This window comes from Channa argus, chromosome 13, assembly GCF_033026475.1.
Source record: "Channa argus isolate prfri chromosome 13, Channa argus male v1.0, whole genome shotgun sequence".
Classification (NCBI taxonomy): domain Eukaryota; kingdom Metazoa; phylum Chordata; class Actinopteri; order Anabantiformes; family Channidae; genus Channa; species Channa argus.
In genome coordinates this window covers 18,038,050-18,059,828 of record NC_090209.1, presented here as the reverse complement: position 1 = coordinate 18,059,828, position 21,779 = coordinate 18,038,050, and the positions used below count along the sequence as shown (strand labels likewise).

At 39.9% G+C, this 21,779-nt stretch overlaps 3 protein-coding genes across 12 annotated transcripts in view; 1 reads left to right on the top strand and 2 right to left on the bottom strand.

The window, feature by feature from the left end:
• Positions 1 to 956: 956 nt before the first annotated feature.
• Positions 957 to 7,656, bottom strand: LOC137139365 (uncharacterized). 2 transcript variants are annotated; one of them, XM_067526494.1, is made up of 11 exons: positions 7,543 to 7,656; positions 7,398 to 7,455; positions 7,259 to 7,289; positions 4,063 to 4,176; positions 3,362 to 3,471; positions 3,098 to 3,224; positions 2,987 to 3,031; positions 2,858 to 2,887; positions 2,654 to 2,734; positions 1,918 to 2,192; positions 957 to 1,521 (listed from the first exon to the last, which is right to left on the bottom strand). In XM_067526494.1, the coding sequence occupies exons 2-11, from the start codon at positions 7,446 to 7,448 to the stop codon at positions 1,090 to 1,092; spliced, it is 1,296 nt and encodes a 431-aa protein (XP_067382595.1). In that variant the 5' UTR covers positions 7,449 to 7,455; positions 7,543 to 7,656; the 3' UTR covers positions 957 to 1,089. The 2 variants fall into 2 exon arrangements, with proteins under 2 accessions (XP_067382595.1, XP_067382594.1); XM_067526493.1 differs by having other exon boundaries at positions 7,380 to 7,455; positions 7,543 to 7,655.
• Positions 7,614 to 17,254, top strand: chdh (choline dehydrogenase). Of its 2 annotated transcripts, none has more exons than XM_067526492.1 (10): positions 7,614 to 7,679; positions 9,084 to 9,478; positions 9,757 to 9,987; positions 10,911 to 11,077; positions 11,228 to 11,379; positions 11,881 to 12,010; positions 12,384 to 12,518; positions 13,372 to 13,514; positions 14,233 to 14,335; positions 14,581 to 17,254. In XM_067526492.1, the coding sequence occupies exons 2-10, from the start codon at positions 9,114 to 9,116 to the stop codon at positions 14,997 to 14,999; spliced, it is 1,845 nt and encodes a 614-aa protein (XP_067382593.1). In that variant the 5' UTR covers positions 7,614 to 7,679; positions 9,084 to 9,113; the 3' UTR covers positions 15,000 to 17,254. The 2 variants fall into 2 exon arrangements, with proteins under 2 accessions (XP_067382593.1, XP_067382592.1); XM_067526491.1 differs by lacking the exon at positions 7,614 to 7,679 and adding an exon at positions 7,743 to 7,958.
• The window catches only part of cacna1db (calcium channel, voltage-dependent, L type, alpha 1D subunit, b), a 71,523-nt gene continuing 66,980 nt past the window's right edge, over positions 17,237 to 21,779 (bottom strand). For all 8 annotated transcript variants that reach the window (XM_067526482.1, XM_067526484.1, XM_067526485.1 and 5 more), the window contains one exon: positions 17,237 to 20,695. In XM_067526482.1, coding sequence (XP_067382583.1) covers positions 20,390 to 20,695 — 306 coding nt within the window. In that variant the 3' untranslated portion in view covers positions 17,237 to 20,389. The remainder of the gene's footprint in view (positions 20,696 to 21,779) is intronic.

Below are 21,779 nucleotides of genomic sequence, written 5' to 3'. Positions count from 1 at the left end.
AGTAAATTTTGCATTTCCTTTGGAAATCAAGGTCTCAGAATCTGGAGGAAGAGAGGAGAGGCACAGAATCCACGTTGCTTTAGGTCCAGTGTAAAGTTTACACAGTCAGTGATGCTTTGGGTGCCATGTCATCTGCTGGTGTTATGTTAAGGTCAACGCAGCTGTATACCAGGACGTTTTAGAGCAGGTAATACTTCCTGCTGCTGACCAACTTTATGGAGAGGCAGATTTCATTTTCCAACAGGACTTTGCACCTGCACACAGTGCACCACTACCTGGTTTAAGGACCATGGTATCCCTGTTCTTGAATGGCCAGCAAACTCGCCTGACCTTAACCCCATTGAAAATCTATGGGGCATTGTGAAGAGGAAGATGTGATATGCCAGACCCAACAATGCAGAAGAGCTGAAGGCCACTATCAGAACAACATGGGCTCTCATAACACCTGAGCAGTGCCACAGACTCCATGCCACGCTGCATTGGTGTAGTAATTCAGGCAAAAGGAGCCCTAACTAAGTATTGAGTGCTGTAAATGCTCATTCTTTTCATGTTCATACTTTTCATTTGGCAAAGAGTTCTAAAAATCCTTTCTTTGAATTGGTTTTAAGTAATATTCTAATTTTCTGAGATACTGAATTTGGGGTTTTCATTAGTTATCAGTTATAATCATCACAATTAAAAGAAATAAACACTTGAAATATATCAGTCTGTGTGGAATGAATATATACATTATACAAGTTTCACTTCTTGAATGGAATTAGTGAAATACATCAACTTTGTGAAGATATTCTAATTATTTGACCAGCACCCGTGTGTGTGTTTATGTATCTATATATATATATATATGTATCTATCTATCTATCTATCTATCTATCTATATATATATATATATATATATATATATATATACCATATTACAGCTGTAATAATGACAGATATATGTATCCAACCCACAGTTTCCATTAAGCATTTCTTTATTTTCTGTAAAAAAAATAAATAAAAGTGCATTTCACAAAATATACTAAAAGAGTAAGCTTTATTGACAATTTTGACCGACCCTTTAAATAAAAATATTCTCAATACAGATGTTCAAATAGAGTTGGCCACACATTGTACTGGTTCCATTTCACTGGAAATGCTTGGCTGGTGTCTAATGAGCATTTCTACAGCTTTTTTTAACTTCACTGTACTTTGTTCATTGTAGGAAATCCCCGGTCTGAAGAACAGATCTGAAATCTTTTTCTTGTCCTGCCTCTGAGAATGAAGACTCCTGCACAGTTTGTTCAAATTCTTCATCAAACAGAAAGTCTTGCAGGCTCTCAGTTCCAATGGCAGGTTATGAGTCCTTTTGTCCTGCTGCTCACCCAGCTGCACCACCCAGAACTTAGCTAGCTCATTGGCCTTCTTAGCGTGGCTTCCCACCATGTTGAGAATCAGAGGGTAAAGGTCATGAGCTGCAGCTGGGATTGAGGATTCTAAACGAGTGTGGCTGGGAGGAGAGGACCTGGGCTGTAAAGTGGGCTGAGAGAAGAGAAGAGACCTTGTAACAAAAGTTTTTCAACATCTTTCTAATCTATCAGCAAAAAAAATTTGTGTTTTGTTTCTTAATTTGGATTTGTTAAATATAGACAAATACTGTGATGTCAGTCGTCGTAAACCAGCTAAACGACTGACAATGGAAGCAACCTCACTCTTTTAAAACAGCACTGTGCTATTTAACACATTCAGACATACAGAATTTAGAAGAATGTTTTGTTAAAGTAATTTATATAAAAGTTAAATATAAATGTTTTCAAACTAGCAGGGCAGTGACTTTTTTAATAAGAAAACATTGTGTTACCAACAAAACAAAAAAAATTTTTTTAATAAGAGAGAAAAAATAAATAATAAAAGTTACATGCAACTTAAAATTTCTACCTGTGGGCAGACGATGAGCACTCGGTCGGCAGCTCTGACTTGTTTTGCTAGCCAGCGCATTGGCCCTAACTCTGCAATCTTCCCCTGCTGCCACATGTCCACTGCAACGCTGCAGCCACCATGCCACTGCAGGAACTCTGCCAGGGCCACCACGGCCTGCTGGAATGCTGAATTATCAGCAGAGTAAACCAAGAGGACAGGGACGGGAACCACGGAAGATGTAGGTAAAGTTTTAAAACCAAATGATTTGGCAATATTGGCACTACAATTTTTATCTGGGAAGTAGAAGAAAATATAGAAAGGAGAGATTACTATGTTCAACACCAGGCAGCAATATCATACGGTTCATTTAATATCCAATGATAATTTCTAAATGTGTATTGAAAAGTTGTAGTGAGTCCAAGTTTGAAATCTATGCATATTTTCATTGCAGGGTGACAAAATATTTAACAGCAGTGTGATTATAGCTACACGTCTCTGCAAAGATTGCTGGAAGTTGGTTGGAAACATTTTACAAGTTTCAAATACATAGGGCCAACAGTCAAGTGACTCAAAATATGTCCAAATGAAGAAGAGCATTTTAGCCCATTTTGGCATTGCTATAATACATATTAAGACAAATTTAACACTGAAGTAAAACATTCATGGTGCACATAGAAAAGAAGTGCAGCAGACATCTATTATGATCTTCATTTCAATCCTCTTCTCACAAAATACATATTTAAAAAGTAATTACAAATCATGTAGCAGGAACTCAGGATCATAACACAGGCCAGTCCTCCAAAAATCCCCACAGTGATATATTCTGGTCGCAAAGCTGGATGGAAAAATGCATAGACACAAGAGACATTCATTAATTAACTATAATGTAATTACACATGGAGTTTTTATTATTTCTGTGTGAGTACTGACAGTGTTTTGAGTAATTGTGGAGACATACGTGAAGTAGTGGTTCCAACTGAAGAGACATCTTTAAAAAAATGTGATAAAGGTCAACATCTTTGCTGTAAGGTATACTGTATAGTTCATGTACGCATACAAAAATGTAAAAGCAAATAGGATTAGTTACCTGTAGGAATGTATTCAGGCGTTGGTGTAACTTTGGTTTGACTCTCTAAGAAAACATAAATTTAATATATTGCTGAGTACTAATAAAGTTGTGAATAAAAAATGTACTTACGTGGATTTCGACGAGGTACATAAATTATGCAATTTTTGGTACCCTCTCCCATGCGATGATAAGGAACATTCTCAACCATGATGAAGTTGTGGCCATAATTTGCATTTATTAAATAATGAAACCATCTCTGCATTAAAAAATATGAGATTCAATGTAGTTACTATAATGTTTTTCAACCTTACAGACCTTTTAGTAGCTTTATCATTTTAAAAGCATGCTGTAGTTACTTGAAGGTCAATCAATTGAAAATAAAATTGATATTACCTGCTTTGACCCAGTGAGTGCAGCTTTGGACAATTCAGGGTTGTATTTACAGAGGTAAGGTAGCTCCTGTTCAAGTATAATCATAGTGCCTTTTAGATACTGAATACTAGCTGCAAAAAGACAAAATAAGACAAAATATCCATTAGTAAGAGTTGGAATTCAGATATCAGTGTCTTTCATTTTCAATGAAACCCTGCTACTGAAAAAAAGCTTGTATTTTTGCACTCCAGTGAAGCTCCAGTGTTTATTTATTCTTTGCCTGTTATAATGTTCCTCTACCATTAGGGGGCATCGCCTGCCTCATTCACATATGGTTCACTCAAATGTTTGTGGTTACCCCAGAAGGAAACTAACAGTCTACTGTAACAGTCCTGAAATAAATTCTCCCTTAAAAGGAAGGACAAAAAAAAAAAAAACTTTTTCATTTCTGTCTAGACCAGCTAAATCAGACTACAGTCATGTTAGAGTAACAAAAAATATCAGGAAAATGTCTTCTGTTACTGGATAAAAGCTGGTGACATAACAGTTTTCATTTCCAATGAACACTGTGGTTTTAGCCCAGTAAACACAAATAAGCTACACTAGCTCTAATTAAGAGGGATCTGCCGTGTCAAAGCCCTGTTTGTATGATGATGTCTCTTCTAGGCTTTTGATAAAGTGATTTGGTGAACAGTCAACAACATCAAGCTGTTGAGTCCTACCATCAATGTTGATACTCCAGCTGAGGTTCAGCTTATAATTTTCTCCCTCTGTTATCAGCGTCACTTTAAGGTCCAGCAGGTAAGAAGGAGTGGTATTACTCCATAGCTGGTTATCTGGAACAAGAGGCAACAGCGGTGCTCACTGTTCGTATAGTGTGTTTATTACATTGTTCTTTATCAGATGTTTTCTGTTAATTCAGCTAAATGTAAAATCAATTTTGTAACGGCACGGCTAGTGGGTTAGTTTGGGGGCTGGCACAGTGAGCCCGGGGAATTATGGGTAAAAGCCATGTTAATAGTGTTACCTGTTTAAAGTGTTTAATGTGCATGATTTGTGTTGGGATTAGTGTTTTATTAGGCGTGTTCAGACGTTCTGGTGCTGTGATACATGATGTGTGTGTTGGCCGGCACCGTGAGGGAAAGTGCTGTGTATAGCAGTAGCCATCACGGTGACCGGTCACTGTTTTTGTGGAGTGTGCAGACTTAAGAGCGATGTGCTGCTAGAGAACCTCAAGCAGGGGGCGTGGTGAAAGACCGGTGATTCGTGCCAACCTGAAGGCAGCAGTGTGCACTGGTCTACACACTACTACCCCAACCACGAGAGAGAAACCACAAACCCTGGTACTTTACCTCGCCCAGGTTGATTTGGCCGCCCTCCACGGGGGATGGAGTGGCAAGGAAACGGCTACTCATCTGGCCCTGGAGGGTCCTGCCTTGCAAGTGCTCACAGACCTACTCCCAGATGATCGTCGGGTTCTTCGAGCCATCAGTTCTGCTCTCAAATGGCGCTTCGGGTTGAGGACCTCCATTGAGCAGAGCAGAGAACAGCCAGCTGGCCGCTACAGACAAGATGGAGAGAGCTTAGGGGCCTTCGCTGCTGACGTGCAGCTCTACACCCAACGCGGCTACCCCACCTTCCCAGCTGGTCTACCTGGACGACCTGCTGGTGCACGCCAAGGGCTTCGAGGACACCATCAGCGGTACTCTCCCGAGGGGGAGAGACAGGAGAACGAGTGGTGGCATACTACAGCTGCAGTCTGAGTCGGCCTGAACACAATTACTGTGTCACTAGGCGTGAACTGTTGGCGGTGGTCCTGGCTGTACTACACTTCAGACCATATCTTCTTGGCACCAGGTTCCACTTGAGGACCGACCACGCCTCTCTGACCTGGCTGCTCAACTTCAGGGCCAGGGAGCAAGGTGGCTGGAGATCCTCTAGGAATATGACTGTGCGATCCAGCACCGATCGGGGCGACAGCATGGTAATGCTGATGGCCTCTCCCTACGCCCCTGTCATTCAGGCGAGTGCCGCTACTGTCACCGCCATGAAGAACGAGAGCTTTGGCCATCAGCAGCTGCGGCAGCACCAAGAGACTGATCCGGTGCTGGGTGAGGTTCGGAGCTGGCTGGAGACTCGATAATGACTGGAATGGCCGGCCATTTGAGCAAAAGTGCCAGAGATCAAGATATTTCATTCGCAGTGGGGCAGCCTGGAGCTCTGCGATGGTATCCTCTACCGACGGTGGTGGGTGCCAGTTGGGGGGGTTGACCGCCTGCAGCTCCTGGTCCCTGGCGTTCTTCGGTCTGAGGTACTCCGGTGGGTCCGTGGGTCAGCTGGGGCTGGCCATTTCGGGAACTCCAAGACGGTGCACCGTCTGCAACAGCGTTTCTTCTGTCCGAGTTTCTACTCGCCGAGCTTCATGTTCACTGCTGTGACAACTGCAGAACGCAAAAAGGACCCACCCAACGCTCACGAGGGCCGCTGCAGCAGTACCTGGTAGGGGCGCCCATGGAGAGGGTCGGCGTCGATATCCTGGGCCCTTTTCCCGCTACTGAGGCCGGCTACCGCTACATCCTGGTTGAAATGGACTATTTCACAAAGTGGCCCGAGGCATATGCAGTGCCGGACAACACTGCCACCACAGCGGCTCAGTGCCTTGTAGAGGACATGATCTCCCGGTTTGGGGTACCGGACGAACTGCACAGAGATCAGGGGCAGAACTTTGAGGGCCAGCAGTTTGCTGAGGTGTGCCAGCAGCTCGGGGTGAAAAAGACCCGTACCACGCCACTCCACCCGATGGCGATGGACTAGTGGAGCGGTTTAATCGCACCCTGGCAACCCAGCTTGCTATCGTAACCAGTCAGCATCTGAAGGACTGGGAGCAGCACCTACCTCTGGTCCTGTGGGCTTACCGGACTGCTGTCCAGGAGTCCAGCCAATGTACCCCAGCCGCATTGATGTTCGGGGGGGAGCTCCGGACTCCAGTGGACTTTGAAATTGTTGGGGGCCCAGAGTTGGATTATCTCAGGCGGCTCAAGGAGCACTTTAGACTTTGTTGTGGGGCTTTGGAGCGACTGAGGGTTGTGGGGACACTGAACCCTCTTAGGGGGGGCTGTGTAACGGCCTGGCTAATGGGTTAGTTTGGGGGCTGGCCTCCCAAAGTTAGCTCCCATTAGCCGTGGGGTGCTACAATATATTTACATCCACAACATTGTAAAATGCTTTGAAAAACTGTATAGATATAGATTTCTGTAAGATTTAAGTGAGACATATTGGGCAAAGATTTAATGTTGCTCCCCCGTCCTTTAAAAAGCGTTTATTTATTTTTGGCTTGCTTTGAGTATTAATTTTTTTGTGTGGTTTTTAGTTCAGTAGTTTGTGCAATGATGTATGTGGCATCAGTGATGTAGATGGGAGTAGAAAATAATAAAATACAAATCGCAGTTAAACTTTCTGAAAAACATTCTAAATGAACGTCTGTTCTGTATTTGTGGTCTGACTACAGTCGCTTTGAAAAGTAAGACACCCTCACTTGTGGCACATTTCCTGCATTGTAAGTTGTATTTAATGATCTCCAAGTGTAAACACTTTTTTGCCAATGTATTTAAAAAAGAAATATTTCCTTTACAAAAGTATTCCGATTATTACAGTGTACAGTGATGAGCTCGCCCTACTGAGCAATCAGACAGGAGCAACAATTTATGCTTGAATAGTAAATATGTTATTATTCTTACTTATTTTAATTTAATAACGGGCCTACCTGAAGGCCTGTGATAACAAACGAGGTAAAGCTGTTTCAGAACAGGAATAGTGCGAAGAAAGTATCACTATGAAAAATATAATATAATAATAATAATAATAATAATAATAATAATCTGACTCAGTTCTCATCCACAGTAAAACATCACAACTTACCATCATCATCAAACTTATTGCACTCCACTTTCTGCAAAGATAATCCAGACATAAACAACTTATTAACTATATTTTTAAAGAAATAAATATGATTACTCACACACGTAAGTGAAAACCTTACAATGTCGTCTGAAGTCACCTGCTGGAACGCAACGTAGCCGAAAAACATCAACGTGACTCCCCACATCATGGAACACCTGTGTAGTCCAAGAGTGAGTAACAAATAAATAAAAAAGATGCGGCATAACTTCACAACCCATAGTGTAAACAGGCACTAACGTTACCTGTCGATCGAACTCCCGGTGAATGACTCTAAGGTTTGGGACCGTTAACTTTTAACACTGCCCGCTAGGCCCCGCCCACCGCCACTGACCGTCCGCTCGAGGGGGAAAAAAACTCTCCAGCTTCAGTGCAGAAAGAGGTAAGTGAAGCTTCGCATACTTTCATGCTTAATTAAACTGTGCGCAGTGTCTGTGCTGGCGTTAAAGTACGCTGACATCACCCTACTTCGCATGAAATGGCGTTTGAAAGGTCACTTGGAAAAGTGAGTCCAAGTCCTGCAGACCTGTGAAAACCGCAGAGGAATGTGGGCTGCAGACAAACTAGCTGTAAAACAGTAGTTAACCTTTAAACAAACGCAGTGAAGACCCGAAGAATGCGTAACAGGACTTTAACTCCCCGCTGGACTCTTTTAAAGACTGTAAATAGACTTTACATTTCTTTTTGAGCCATTTAAAATGTTTACATCGAGCAGAAGCGCTCACACATCCAGCTACATGCGGTAACAGTTAGCAAACCTATGGACCCTGGACTGTAAACCAGCTTTTACACCGTAGTTAGTGTTAGCTACACATTTAATCCAATGTGGCTTTTGAAGGATGCGTCAGTCAAAGCTGCAGATGTCTGCTGTCCTCCACTTGGGATTTTCTTTTTTATGTCTGACCTTCCAAGATGGAATTCTTGGTATTTCAGACTGTTTAAGCTTATTTGGATACTAGAAACGCTGAGTAGGTTTATTGATATGGCTGATCTGCCGCGGCCTGATAACACTTTCTCCATGGAGAGGGAGCAATAAAGCAAAGCCTTCAAATAAACAGAGCAGACCGTTTGATTGCAGCCTTTGCTCTGTAACTGTTAACATAGAGCAGATATGAACTTTGATACATCTTGGTTGTACAAAATCTCTTTGATGTAAATAATTTCCTAGCCTCTTAATGACAACCTTACACTAACTATAAACTAAACCTACCTCTCATCACTTACGACCAAGTTGTAACCCTCCAACAATCTTTTCCAAAAATTTCCACTTACACCCCCATATAATCAGGCTGTGTCTCTGCCACCTTTTTATTCTAATTTTACACAAAGTGATCATATTTTCCTACACGTTGTCTGAGTATCTTATCAGGCTGAATCACTGCAGCATACAAAGGTTTGTCAAACTTCCTGTCTGATAAAGCTTTTGTACAAATCATTTGGTACCCGATGAAGCTAAAGTTATTGGAGTATGAAACCTTTCTCTTAGTGAACCAAGACAAAATATCCAGGGCTTCAGGGCAGGCACTTCTAGTTGTTCATTTAACTGCTAATAGTTTTCAAAGTATGACATTGAGAAGAAGGAAGGACACATTGTACCAAGTAACACAAGTAACAATAACAGTCAAAACGCCAGTCAGGTCAATCTTTGTAATCTACGACTTGCATATTTAGCAGAACACAAATGAGTTTCAGTTGTCATTACACTCCATCAGATAATACTAGTTTCAGTTCCAGTTTCAGCTTGCCCCATCCACTGCTCATAAATGTGTGTTGCTGTGATTTCCAGGGAATAAAGAGAGTTTTTCCCAGAGCCAACATGTCACCTTTGGTCATGCAAGCACAAGCTGGAGCCCGCCGAGTTTTAACTGCGACCCGAGTGAGCTCAATGAGATGCAAGATCAAAAACAACTGTCCTTCCTCATCAAACCACTACAGATGCTTTAGTGTCTCAGCTGCTCGTTGCAGTTCTTCATCATCAACTAAGAAAACGCCATCCTATAGTTATATTGTCGTTGGGGCTGGGTCAGCGGGCTGTGTTCTTGCCAATCGTCTCACAGAAGATGCCCACGAGTCTGTGTTGTTGGTGGAGGCAGGGCCCAAGGACAGATTTCTAGGCAGTGTACGACTCTCGTGGAAGATCCACATGCCAGCTGCACTGATCTACAACCTCTGTGATGACAAGTACAACACTTAAAATGATTACACCTCTGTTGCTGGTGTATAAATGTTAATGGGCAGATGTCTAAAAGTTGTATTTTCCTTGCTGTCTACCATTACGTAAGACTATTTGTTTACAGTTTATAATTGCAATATAAAAAAGTATATATACAATTTTATGTAATATTTGACTACTAAATATTATTACCAATGTAATAACCTATTATTAAATTGGGGATCTGTAACAATACACAACCTGCTCCAATTGATATCATGCTGCATTTCTTTCCATTTTTCCTCAGGTATAACTGGTACTACCACACTTTACCACAGGCCAATGTGGACAACAGAGTGATGTACTGGCCGAGAGGCCGGGTCTGGGGTGGGTCCTCTTCACTTAATGCCATGGTGTACATTCGCGGACATGCTGAAGATTACAACCGATGGCAAAGAGAGGGGGCTGAGGGCTGGGATTATGAGCACTGTCTGCCTTATTTCAGGAAAGCTCAAAGTCATGAGCTGGGAGAAAACAGGTACCTTGTGAAAATATCAGACGGATATATTTTATCTGAAGCCTGTTGGATTATGAGTTTGTCCAAGTAATTATAATATCCATCACATTTTTGAGTGGAATATTAAGTCGGGCGGTGCTTGAGTTCCATGCCTCCCTCGGTCATGTGTTGTTGACCCTGGACTCACAATCATCATCGATTTATTTCATCGGTAGTGCATCAGCACAGGTGTAATTTCAGCGCATACTGTAAAGAAAGTGATAAACCAGAAACCACATTCAAGCGAGGGTGAAAGACAGCAACTCAGATTTGAATAAGTATGTGTTTAGCTTGTTATGTATATTGCTCCCTTTGGAAGGTGGGAGGGAAATTATGATGGTGTTTGTCAGATTGGAATAGAAATCTATCGTGCCCTGCTCTTGGGAGAAGATAAACCCACAGCATATAATGACTTCACTGAGTAATAAAGCACCACATTTTGCTTCCTTTGGTTTGTACAGTGTAAGAATGAGGTCAATTAAAATATCAATGCTGATTGTTGTCATATTTTAGAATTATTGCAAGTGGTTTTATTTTTTTCAGTTTTACTATCACAATTTGTTTGGCATGACCTCAGTTTTAGTATTTCTGTGCAGATGTTTTTTTAAACCAGTTTGCACTGTACCGATATAGTAGCTGCAAACAGAAACTGAAAGTTTAATTTAACTTGGAGTGAGCACATTTTGACAACTTTATATTCTTTCAATTGGATATTGATCACTTTCAGAAATTGTTGTGATCTCACAATTAACTCAACAGCTCTTATTGGATGATGGGAAGGAAGTAATCACAATACAAATGTAAATGTACACAGCTGCATTATTACATTATACATGTGTTTTTCCACAGACAGATATGTTACATTTTGAAATGAAAGCTAAGATGTGTTTTTTGTTGTACTGTAGATATCGGGGTGGCAGTGGACCTCTGCATGTGTCCAGAGGAAAGACCAACCATCCCCTTCATAAAGCTTTTATTGAGGCAGGACGGCAGGCAGGGTACCCTGTCACTGATGACATGAATGGTTACCAACAAGAAGGCGTGGGCTGGATGGACATGACTATTCATAAAGGTTTGATGACGACTACTATAATTATGATCTGTAAACACATGTAAGTAATCATTCAGAGCACTTGTATGTTGAATGCAACGTGTACATAAAGGGTCTTTTATGAACAAGCTCTTTAACACTATTTGCATCTCACTGCCTAACTCTGTCCAGGGAAGAGGTGGAGTGCAGCCAGTGCCTACCTGAGACCTGCCCTGGGTCGACCCAACTTAAAAACAGAGGTTCGCTGTCTGGTCACCAAGATCCTGTTTGACGGAAACCGTGCTGTGGGGGTGGAATACACACAGAAAGGACAGAAGAAAAGGGTAAGACAGCTAGAAATTCTATTATTGTTGTTAAATATGGTTTCTAAAAAAAATAAACATGATTACCTCACAAAATTAAAATGATATTTTAAAACTATATTAATAATTTTTAGTAGCCATGTGGATCCACCTCTTCCATCCAGATTAGAATAACAAAACAACAGTTTGATTGGCTTAATTTCACACAGATGTTCATGGTCGTCAAAGGATAAACTGGTGACCTTGATGGCTGATCTTTCTTTTATTGCCACCATGTTAAAATATTTCGATTTTGGTGATCTGTCTTAATAAAATTTGAATGGATTGCCTCAGCGTTGCCTAGAGAATGACTTCTAAGAAAAATGACCCTGTGTCTCCATTCTCGATTATAATTATTGTTGTGAAGAAGTTAGCATAACTACATTAGCAATTATGTCAAACCACCGCTGTTCCTAACTAGCATAGGTGTAGACTCTTAATCTTTTTCAATGATTCACAGCTATTTTTCTGTTCTATCTGCAGGCATATGCAGAAAAAGAAGTAATATTGAGCGGAGGAGCCATCAACTCCCCTCAGCTTCTCATGCTGTCCGGGGTGGGAAATGCTGACGACCTGAAACAACTCGGTATCCCTGTGGTTCAGCACTTGCCAGGTATAAGTTGTGTGCTCAGACATATTTTCAAACCATGTAAGCTGCGTGAAGAAGAGCACCAAGTAGGCAGCTGCTGTGGGTAGCACCAGTCAGCTGCTGATCAGTGATTTTACTGGGCCTTTAAATGCCTGGATCTCTTGGCTCTGTTCACTTTTTAGGCCCATTTAAATAATTGCATTTCACCAGAATCAATGCAAAATATATATCTAGTGCAGTTTTAGCTTGTTTGTTAACATATGTAAACATTATAACACAATGAACACATAAAGCACAATTAACATATTAATTCTATTTACCTGCTTTAACACTTACTACAAGACCAGACTTGTGATGACTGTTTTAATAGCGCTGCCTGTATTTTCTTTTCACTCAGGTGTGGGCAGTAACCTGCAGGATCATCTGGAGGTGTACATCCAGCAGCAGTGTACTCAGCCTATCACACTCTACAAAGCCCAGAAACCTTTCCAGATGGTCAAGATAGGTCTTGAGTGGCTCACCATGTTCACTGGTAACTATAGGCACCTACTATACAGATTCAATGGGCAACACATTCTCTCAAATATTGTACAACAACAGTGAAACACTGTTACTTTATATCATCAGATATATAAAAATGTTTGGAAATCATTTGAAGTCTCCTTCCCCCTGATAAAATGTTTGTGTGAAATGTGATGAAATGTTTTTAACTAACATGCAAATATTAACAATGCAGATGTAGATGTTATGTGTATAGATGTTAAGCATCATTAATGTGTATAAACTGTTTTCTGCCCTTAAATTGTAACCAGGCAACAATCTGTAGGTTGGTGCTGCCAGTGTAATTTGACAGAAAATAATCCACAGTTGTAGCTTCCTTTCTGCTCATATTTAGTTGTAAGATAAGGTTTTGCAAGACTTTGATTTCTGAATACATTTTACATAACTCAGCACATACATCCACAGGTGAAACAATCTTGTACATCACAGGAAACTGTTGTCAGCAAATCTTTTGGCTGACCAAGCTGCATGCTGCAGCAATGGTCCCTTTGCAAAGGTTGCAGGCAAGCACATTGTGATAGACGATAGCATAAGATAAACCTTGTGATAAACCTTGCCTACAAGTTGTTGTAGGCTCCATTCGGCAGCACCAGAAAAATTAGACATTTACCAATTTAGATTTACATACACCGAACATACCCAACATACACATACAGATTTATGTATTAAGTCATATTAAGTCATTTGGAGGTACACTAGAGAGCCGGCTGATTGTGCAACATGGCACACTGAACATAATACACTTTTACCTAATTGGTAAATGAAAATCCTGAGTTCCTGCCTTATGACACAGTGTTTCACTGACAATGACCGTCATCCCCTAGGTTATGGAGCAACAGCCCACATGGAGAGTGGAGGGTTCATACGCAGTCGACCAGGTGTCCAACACCCTGACATCCAGTTTCACTTCCTGCCCTCGCAGGTCATTGACCATGGACGAGTAGCCGCGAAAGTAGAGGCGTATCAGGTATGTAGAACTTGTGTTTACGGAATTGTGGCTGATTTTTGTGTGGGCAGAGAGAAGCTATTATTAATATTACTATATGTGTGAGTTGTGGTTGGGGTGGGGTCAGCTTTCAGGATTTGCTGTGTTATTATTGGTCAAGTTTGCCTAAATTGAACTTTTACCTTGTAACTTCTGTGAATATGGAGCTTCCTCAAAATTTCTTGAGTCAGCCTGTTATCTACTTATACTGTACTATCTATTCCAGTGAAATGTACCCGCTGCATAAAGTGTTCCTTTCACTTTGTGTTTCACTTAAGTGTTAGAAACGATGATACATTTTCAAAAAAAAAAAAAAACTCGCCTGACCTTAACCCAATAGCAACATTTTGTGGCAAAACTAAAAGAATTGCACAATTTACACTATTGCACATTTCCTTTAAAGTTTGAAATGTCCACAGGGAAATACAAGGATGTGTCACATATGAGTAAAGTAAGTTGCTTTTTGTACTAAATGTAGTCCAAACTTCTCTTACTTCACATTTGTGATGTTCAGAGTTTTTCAGGAAACATGCTTGCAAGGGTCCATTTTCAGATATCTGAAAACGGACCCTTGCCTTCTGCTTTTGTGAGATTTGTGTTCTACACTGTCCACAAAATCCTCAAAGACAATTATGCGTTAACCATCTGGATAATAAACTGTTCTCTTTATTGCAATGTTATCACTGATATGGTGTTGCAGGTTCATGTTGGACCAATGAGAAGCACCAGTATTGGCTGGATGAAGCTGAAGAGCACCAACCCTCTGGATCACCCACTTCTGCAGCCAAACTATCTCTCCACAGGTAAGATTCAGACCCAGAACTTCAACCAACCTACCTATCAACAGTTTTAGTAATTTGAAAGATTTCTACTAACAGCCTTCATTACTGTAACTCTGATTAAATGTTCACAACTAGAGGTGAGCGTTCACAGCAACGTGTAGGAGCCTGGAGTTGGGTTGACACCATTCTGGCAGTTTAGCAGTTTAAATTTTAAACCACTTGTATATCCACTCACAACCTATCTTGACCATATGCTCTCCTCTCAGATATTGACATTTTGGAGTTCAGGCAGTGTGTCAAACTCTCCAGAGAGATTTTTGCCCAGAAGGCCTTTGACCCATTCCGTGGTCCCGAAGCCCTGCCTGGTCCTCAAGTCCAATCGGATGCTGAAATTGATGCCTTTATCCGCCAAAAATCTGACACCGCCTATCACCCATCCTGCACCTGCAAAATTGGCTCACCCTCTGACCCAATGGCGGTTGTGGACTCAAACACATGCGTTCTCGGTGTGGAGCGACTGCGAGTGGTTGACGCCTCCATCATGCCCAGCATCGTCAGCGGCAACCTGAATGCTCCGACCATCATGATGGCAGAGAAGTCTGCTGACATCATCAGAGGTCGGCCTCCTCTTGTCGACCCAGGAGTTCCCGTGTACCAACCGCGGACTCTCGACACACAGAGATGAACAGAGACAACAAGAAAAGGGTATGTGTGGGTCAGTAACACTTCATTTTAAAATCAGTTAGTAAGTAACAACAGCAGTGAACTTGATTTGGAGCCGATCTTTCTTTGTTTTAGTTTTTGAAAATTGATAATGTGTTTTGCTTGTTACCACAATCTGTTTTGCACATATTATAAGATGTGGCTAGTAGTCACAGGTTAACAATGATTATGAGGGCCTGATCTACACAATCGACATTCGGTGCGCTCAATGCAGTTGACTTTAGCACTTTACATCCCAACTGTCCTCAAATGAAGAAAACAGTGGCTTTGTCAATTTGTTTTTGTTTTTGAATTGATTTACTTACTTACACATCTTTTGTAATCTTTGTATTGAAACAAGCACCCTGATAATGTTTCTGTCCTGCCTAGTCAATGAGCTTTTGGACAAACGGATATTAAGGAAAACAACTACAACAAAAGTACTTCATCAGACACGTTTTTGATTTTACTTGACTGAACTTTATAAATACAGTCAGCTCTGCTGGCACTTCATGAAGGCACTATGTGATTTATAATTGTGAATTTATGTGAACTTCTTTCCATGGAAAATGTTATTAATTTTGCTTGATTGGTCAGATAGAATCAGTTGTCAGTAAACAATTGCATCAGTTCAGTACTTATGTAATTTACAAGTTTGCACACAATCTGCCCAGGACCATGGTGCTCAGTCACCCATGCTTTGTACCTGTGTATCTGTAAAAACTTGTTTCCTGCAGATGCAGACAGAGATGAAGCTGCCGTAGAAACCTTAGTAGACAAAAGGCAAAGTCAAAGTAAACATGTATGGCCTCTCACCTGGCAGTTTAATAACAATCTAGTGTGAATAGAGCAATGGGCTTTTAGATTGGCTTCCAAAAAATGATCTCTAACGCAATCACATTCTTACTTAAAGCTACTACACTATAATTTAGTTTTTCTGTATTTCAAATGAAGACACACCTTTTAACAACTAAGCAATATTTCTAAATGCTCTGCGTCAGTGATTCTGTAGAAGATTAAAGCTGATTCACTTTGTAAGGTCCATCAAGTTGTCAGCTGCCCTGGGTGGGATTTGCTGTGTGTTTTCAGGACCTTCCTGTTCATTTTTCAAGTTTGACAGCTTGTGTTTTCTTGTGTCAAGCGACACTATCTGTGAAATTTACACTAACGACTATTAAAAAATAAATAAAATACACACATATATATGTTTACAGATAAGCTTTTACAAATGACCAGATAAAATGAAGTTTAGTATAGATAATGTATGAAAATGCCGCTGTTTCTGTATGATCTGATGTCATTAAGTGACAAATGATGTGTTTTAGTTTTTATACTGGTACCTAAAATCATCCTCATAGTAACACATGAACTATTAATTCATTATTTTTAATCAATGCATGAATGAATTTTAATGTTTATTAGGATTTGCACTACGCTATGACATATATTAGCTTGGCTTCATTACTGTGACCAATATTGTTTACATTATAGGAAAACTTGTACAATATTACTTAAATGATTGAATTGTTTGAGTTCTGATGAAGGAGTAACACATAGTTTTCAAAGGGAAAAGTATTGCGAAAACACACGCAGATTTTATGCTTGGATATATTCGTGCTGATTGTCAACAAACACTAGAAACTGTCCTGACCTTGTCCTTGTGACTTTATTCACTGGTGCTTACAAAAAGCAGGTTTGTTGTCATATCAAGCCAGAATGCAAATGTACAAAACCATTTTGTTGTTTGTATTGGTACAAAATGTATAAGGTACTAATACATATGCTACAAATTAGTAATAGTTTATAATTTTCATACAACAAGTGGTTAGAAAGCAGAAATCTTTTAAGTTCATCACTTACTCTTTACAAACACTATACAGATTTTATACATTGTCATTTTATTAGCTGTAAAGCGGTGGAACAGTAGAAAAAGTAAAGCTGTCAGTTGCACATCAAAGCTTTGTGTTGTTTTTGCTATTAGATTTCTTTGATACATTTCTGAATTTTGGACATATGTGGATAGATGGAATGTGAATGAACTGAAAAATGTTTTTCTGGTTTTAACTGCCCATCACTATAACATGTAGTGGCCATAAGGTTTGCATTTATCCACTTTATGTAAATTTGAGCAGAACATTCAGCCATGCATTTTGATTTTATTAAAATGGTGATGTTTGTAAAACTGATTGATCAACTACTAATTAAAAATAAAACATCTGGTGGTGAGCTTGTAAGTAATGTGTTTGTCCCATGATTGGTCTGCTTGACATTAGTTTCTTAACTTTATAGAGTTTACAGACATTTTCACAGAAGCTGCTGTAGGAGATGAAGAAAACATAGCTGACTTTTAAAAAGGAGAAACCCTTGCGTTTAGTGCCACGACAAGCAAGTATTTATCTAGCTATATAGGACACTTTAGCGCTGTGGCCTATAGGGAGCTGTATGAGCTGATCATTGTTCAGAAATGTGGTTCAGAGAGAAATGCAGCAGCTGTACAAACGAATGCTTACAGCTTATGTGTAATATGGCTTTTTAAGTGCTTGTATTGTAAAATATTAAATGAAGAGATTATGTAGTGAATTAGTTATGATTCTTGTTCAGATGTCAGTGCTACACTTCGAAGAGATCAATGTTAAACGCTAAATGACTTGTCTGTAGTTTAGAGTCTTTGGAGGTGCTTGTCAGATCAGCACTATCCAATCCAAATTATTTTTGGGACACACAAAATGTCCAGTCATTGCCGCAAATGTTTAATGGAAAAATGTTTCACTTTACTTTAAAAGTTAAAAATAAATGTACTTCTTGAAAAATGACATTTTATGGAAATGCAGCTTTTTGCACACACTTTCCATGTCACCAAAACCTTGATAGTCACAGAGGTAATAACAATATTAGTTGTTAAAAATCTTAAGACATGCAGAAAATGCATAATTCCTGTTTAACAGCTGTACTGGGCACTAAAACATGTTTATAGGAATGTTCTGGAGAGAAGAAAGTGAGTGCAATTACAGTACAATTGAGTGTGTTCCAGATGCTATCCTACATCCTGCTGCAGCTGGAAATAATTTCTATATAATCATATCATCAAAAGAACCAACACAATTACTATTTTCAATATCTGTATCCGCCACATTCATATTTTCTCACTACTGTACACATGAAATAGTGCACACATCTTCAAACTGAAACAAATCAGCATAACAATTAAAAATGTATGTGTGTGTAAATGCACTCAAAGATCCCTTGTTTTGGTTTTATATTTTAAGGAGCCCTTTGATTGCACAGATTGAACATGTTGCCCTGACAACAGTATTTAGGTGGACAACAAAAGGGAAAACAAAGTTGCTCTACCTGAAGACATTTTGTACACTCAAACTGGCGTGGGGACAAAAATAAATCCTACAAATGAAAGGCAACAGCTAAAAATCATTTCACTTCAAGAACACACTATATACACCCAATTAATATATTGTCAGGAAATACAAAAAATAGATCATCCATTTTTGTTGTGGTGTTGTAAATACACATGTAGACAGTAATGGATAACAAAAAAAGCATCTGTCTGATGTATGTTGTGATCCCCATGATTGATCTGACTCACCATGAAACACACTCAATAGCTTCAGAGAAACCCCAGTTGATTTCATTGTTGTTCAGCAGGTGAAACCCATAAAAAATATGACGTGTGAGCTACACTTCCAAACAAAGATTTACAGGTGCTCGAGGCAGCAAAACATGTTGATGAAAGGAATGATGTCACACGCGATACTGTTTTTATAACTGGGTGCCATGAGAAATGAATCCCCATTCATTTGTTTCGGGACCTCAAAGCATACTTTCCACATGCAGCAGTGCGGCACACCACAGCATTAAGTTCTGTCATACATGGATATAAAACTTTCCAGTGTCAACACTCATTTTTTTTAACTTCTGCCTACAATAGTCTAAAGCAGGTGTGAGTAAACTGAATCATTGCATATTCTGAGTGAGTGTGTAACAATGAAATGGTCTCTCCTCACAGTTTTCAAGGGGCTTTGATTAAAGATAAGGAGGACTATGGAAATAATAAGTAAATAATCCTTATCTTCCTTTGCTTTCACGTTAGAACAGCAAATTTAAGTGTGTATTTTGTTGGTACGTACAGTTTATCTGTCATATTAGCATGCATGTGAAACTAAAGGATATGCCTGAGCACAAAGTTTATTTCATTGATATGTGCTTTCCTTTTCAAGTCGAAAACAAAAACGAGCAACTTTTAACCCTGAAACCCAGAGCAGCTCCCAGATTCACTGGCAGGAATGGCTTTGGGTCGGCCTGATCGTCACTCTGCACTGAGGTTAGCTAAAGTAAACAAACAAAAATTGTATATATACACATATATATTTTTTATATGTAATTTGAGTAATCAAGGCCAAACTGCATTGGTATTGTGACCAGTAAAAGGGTAAAATCACATAAATATATACATGAAAATAAACTGAATACAGGAAATCTTAAAATGACTGAACAGTCAAAGACATTTTTTCAGCAGGACAAATGTAGCTTTGCAAAGTCAGCTCACACATTTTCTATTACATTGGAGAAGTAACCCGTGTTTGCCTCTGACATTTACTGAAGAAAGAAATTAGTGTTGTGGAAATGTCAATTTTTTGATTAAACCCACTTCACAAAGTGCAGCCTGGGAGTGTTGATAACAGTGACATTTTCTGTTTTAATGACTCTTCATATTGAGTAAACAGTGAGGGACTCATGGACGTGTTTATTACACTTTATTTTTTTTACAACAGTGATGCAGAACAATGACAGGCCCACAATACCAACACTGTTTACCCAATACTGCATGGATGCAGTTTTAAAAGTAAGAAAACTGACTTCAGATAAACTACTTTCTTAGAGAGCCAAATCAAAAATCTATACAATACAAATGAAAGCAGATAGAAACTGTGTGTTTCCACACCACATCTGTAGTTCATTTAAATTGCTGAAGCTTTAGATGTGCTTGAAAAAACTGATTTCACAAGCTTTGGGCTGGCTTTGCAAGGGGGCCAGGTTCTGTTGCTGTATCAAACCATTAATAATGAAGAAAGTAGAAAACTAGCTTCTAAGGAGTCTCCTGAAATCCTGCCAAGTAACAGGCAGATTGACAGGTTGATTGATTCCCTCTGGTTTCAGTATTTGGTGAAATTATATCAGCTGTTTCTCTCATCTCTCCGGCATTTCCATTCTTCACTCCACAGAAAAGAGAAAACAAGGCACTTTGTTCTCTTATCTATTCATGTTTTACATGTTCTGTCTATTTTCAGGATGCACAGATGTGGAACAGTATCAGAAAATCAATTTAAAAAAACCTAAACAATCCCTTGGGAGCAGCTGCTATAGTGATGTGATCCATATCATCTCATCCGTTAGGTCCTCCTCACATTTCAACGCCACATATGGCTCCTCATCGCTGTAGTCACGGATACTGCGGTCTCTAAGAAGCGGGGTAGCATGTAGATCGGAGCTGACATTTTCTGTTCCCCCGGTGTCCCCGCTACCCATGCTCCCATTCAGTAGATTACTGGCGGCGCTCTCCATCTCATCTATGGTTATCTCGCAGGCATCTGCGATCTCATGTTTGGTTGCTGACACAAACTTTGGGTCCCTGGCATATTTTCCCAGACCCTCAGAGATCAACACCTGACAACAACAAGAGAAATACTGATATTAATACAATGATTCTGTCATATAAAGCAAGATCAGGGTATTGCTTTCATTTGCAGATCTCGTGCGTTGATCTCCTCCAGACTCCAGAGATCTTTTTTCTGATATCAGCAGGCAAAACATTCCAGCTGACATGAAACGACTGGTGGCAGGCTCTAACATTGCTGCCTTTCACTAGTTACCTATGAGTTTAAGAATTAATCTTGCTGTTATTATAAATAACCTTCCTAGTGAACATGTGAGCTGCTACAGTTGTCTTTCCTTTGTCTCCTGAGAATAAATCAAATTTTCACTTTTCACCAATTTTCAAGTACTACAAAGTACATGCAGAAAAGCCAATTAAACAAATGAGCCAAAAATATACTTATTCATTCATTTACAAATAAAAATGATCCAATCCAATGTGAACCTCAGGAATCATGTGGATAAACCAGAAAGCTGTTGGAAGAATGTTCTGTGGACAGATGAGATCAAAGTAAAAAGTTGTGGCTCGAATAAGAAGCGTTATGTATGGCCACAACTAAATATTGCATTCCAGCATGAGAATCTTATCTCCTCTGTGAAACATGGGGGTGTCGGTATCATGATTTGGGCACTGCTGCCTCTGGATAAGGATATCCTTCCATTATCGATGAAGCTATAAGTTCTGAGTTGTACAAGAACATTCTACAGGAAAATATCCAAGTATCTTTCTGTGAACTGAAGCTCAACAGAAAGTGGACCATGCAGCAATTTACCAATCCTTAACATACAAGTTGTTCACCCAAAGAATGGTAAAAGCAGAAGAAATTTTGTGTTTTTTATTGACAGCGTCACAATCCTGACCATAATATTGTAGAAAAAGAAGAACCTGAAGCAGCCAATTCATGCAAGGAAGCCAACCAACACAATCGCTGTGTTTGAAGCTGCTCTGTAAGGAGGAATGAGCTAAGACCTCTTACCTGACAAAACGCCACACGACCTGCAGGTGCATAAAGTAAAAACATACAGTAGGTCTCTTGAGTAATTTTTGAAGTCCAAAACGTAAGTTTGGTAATTTGTTCATCACCAAGGGAGCAGG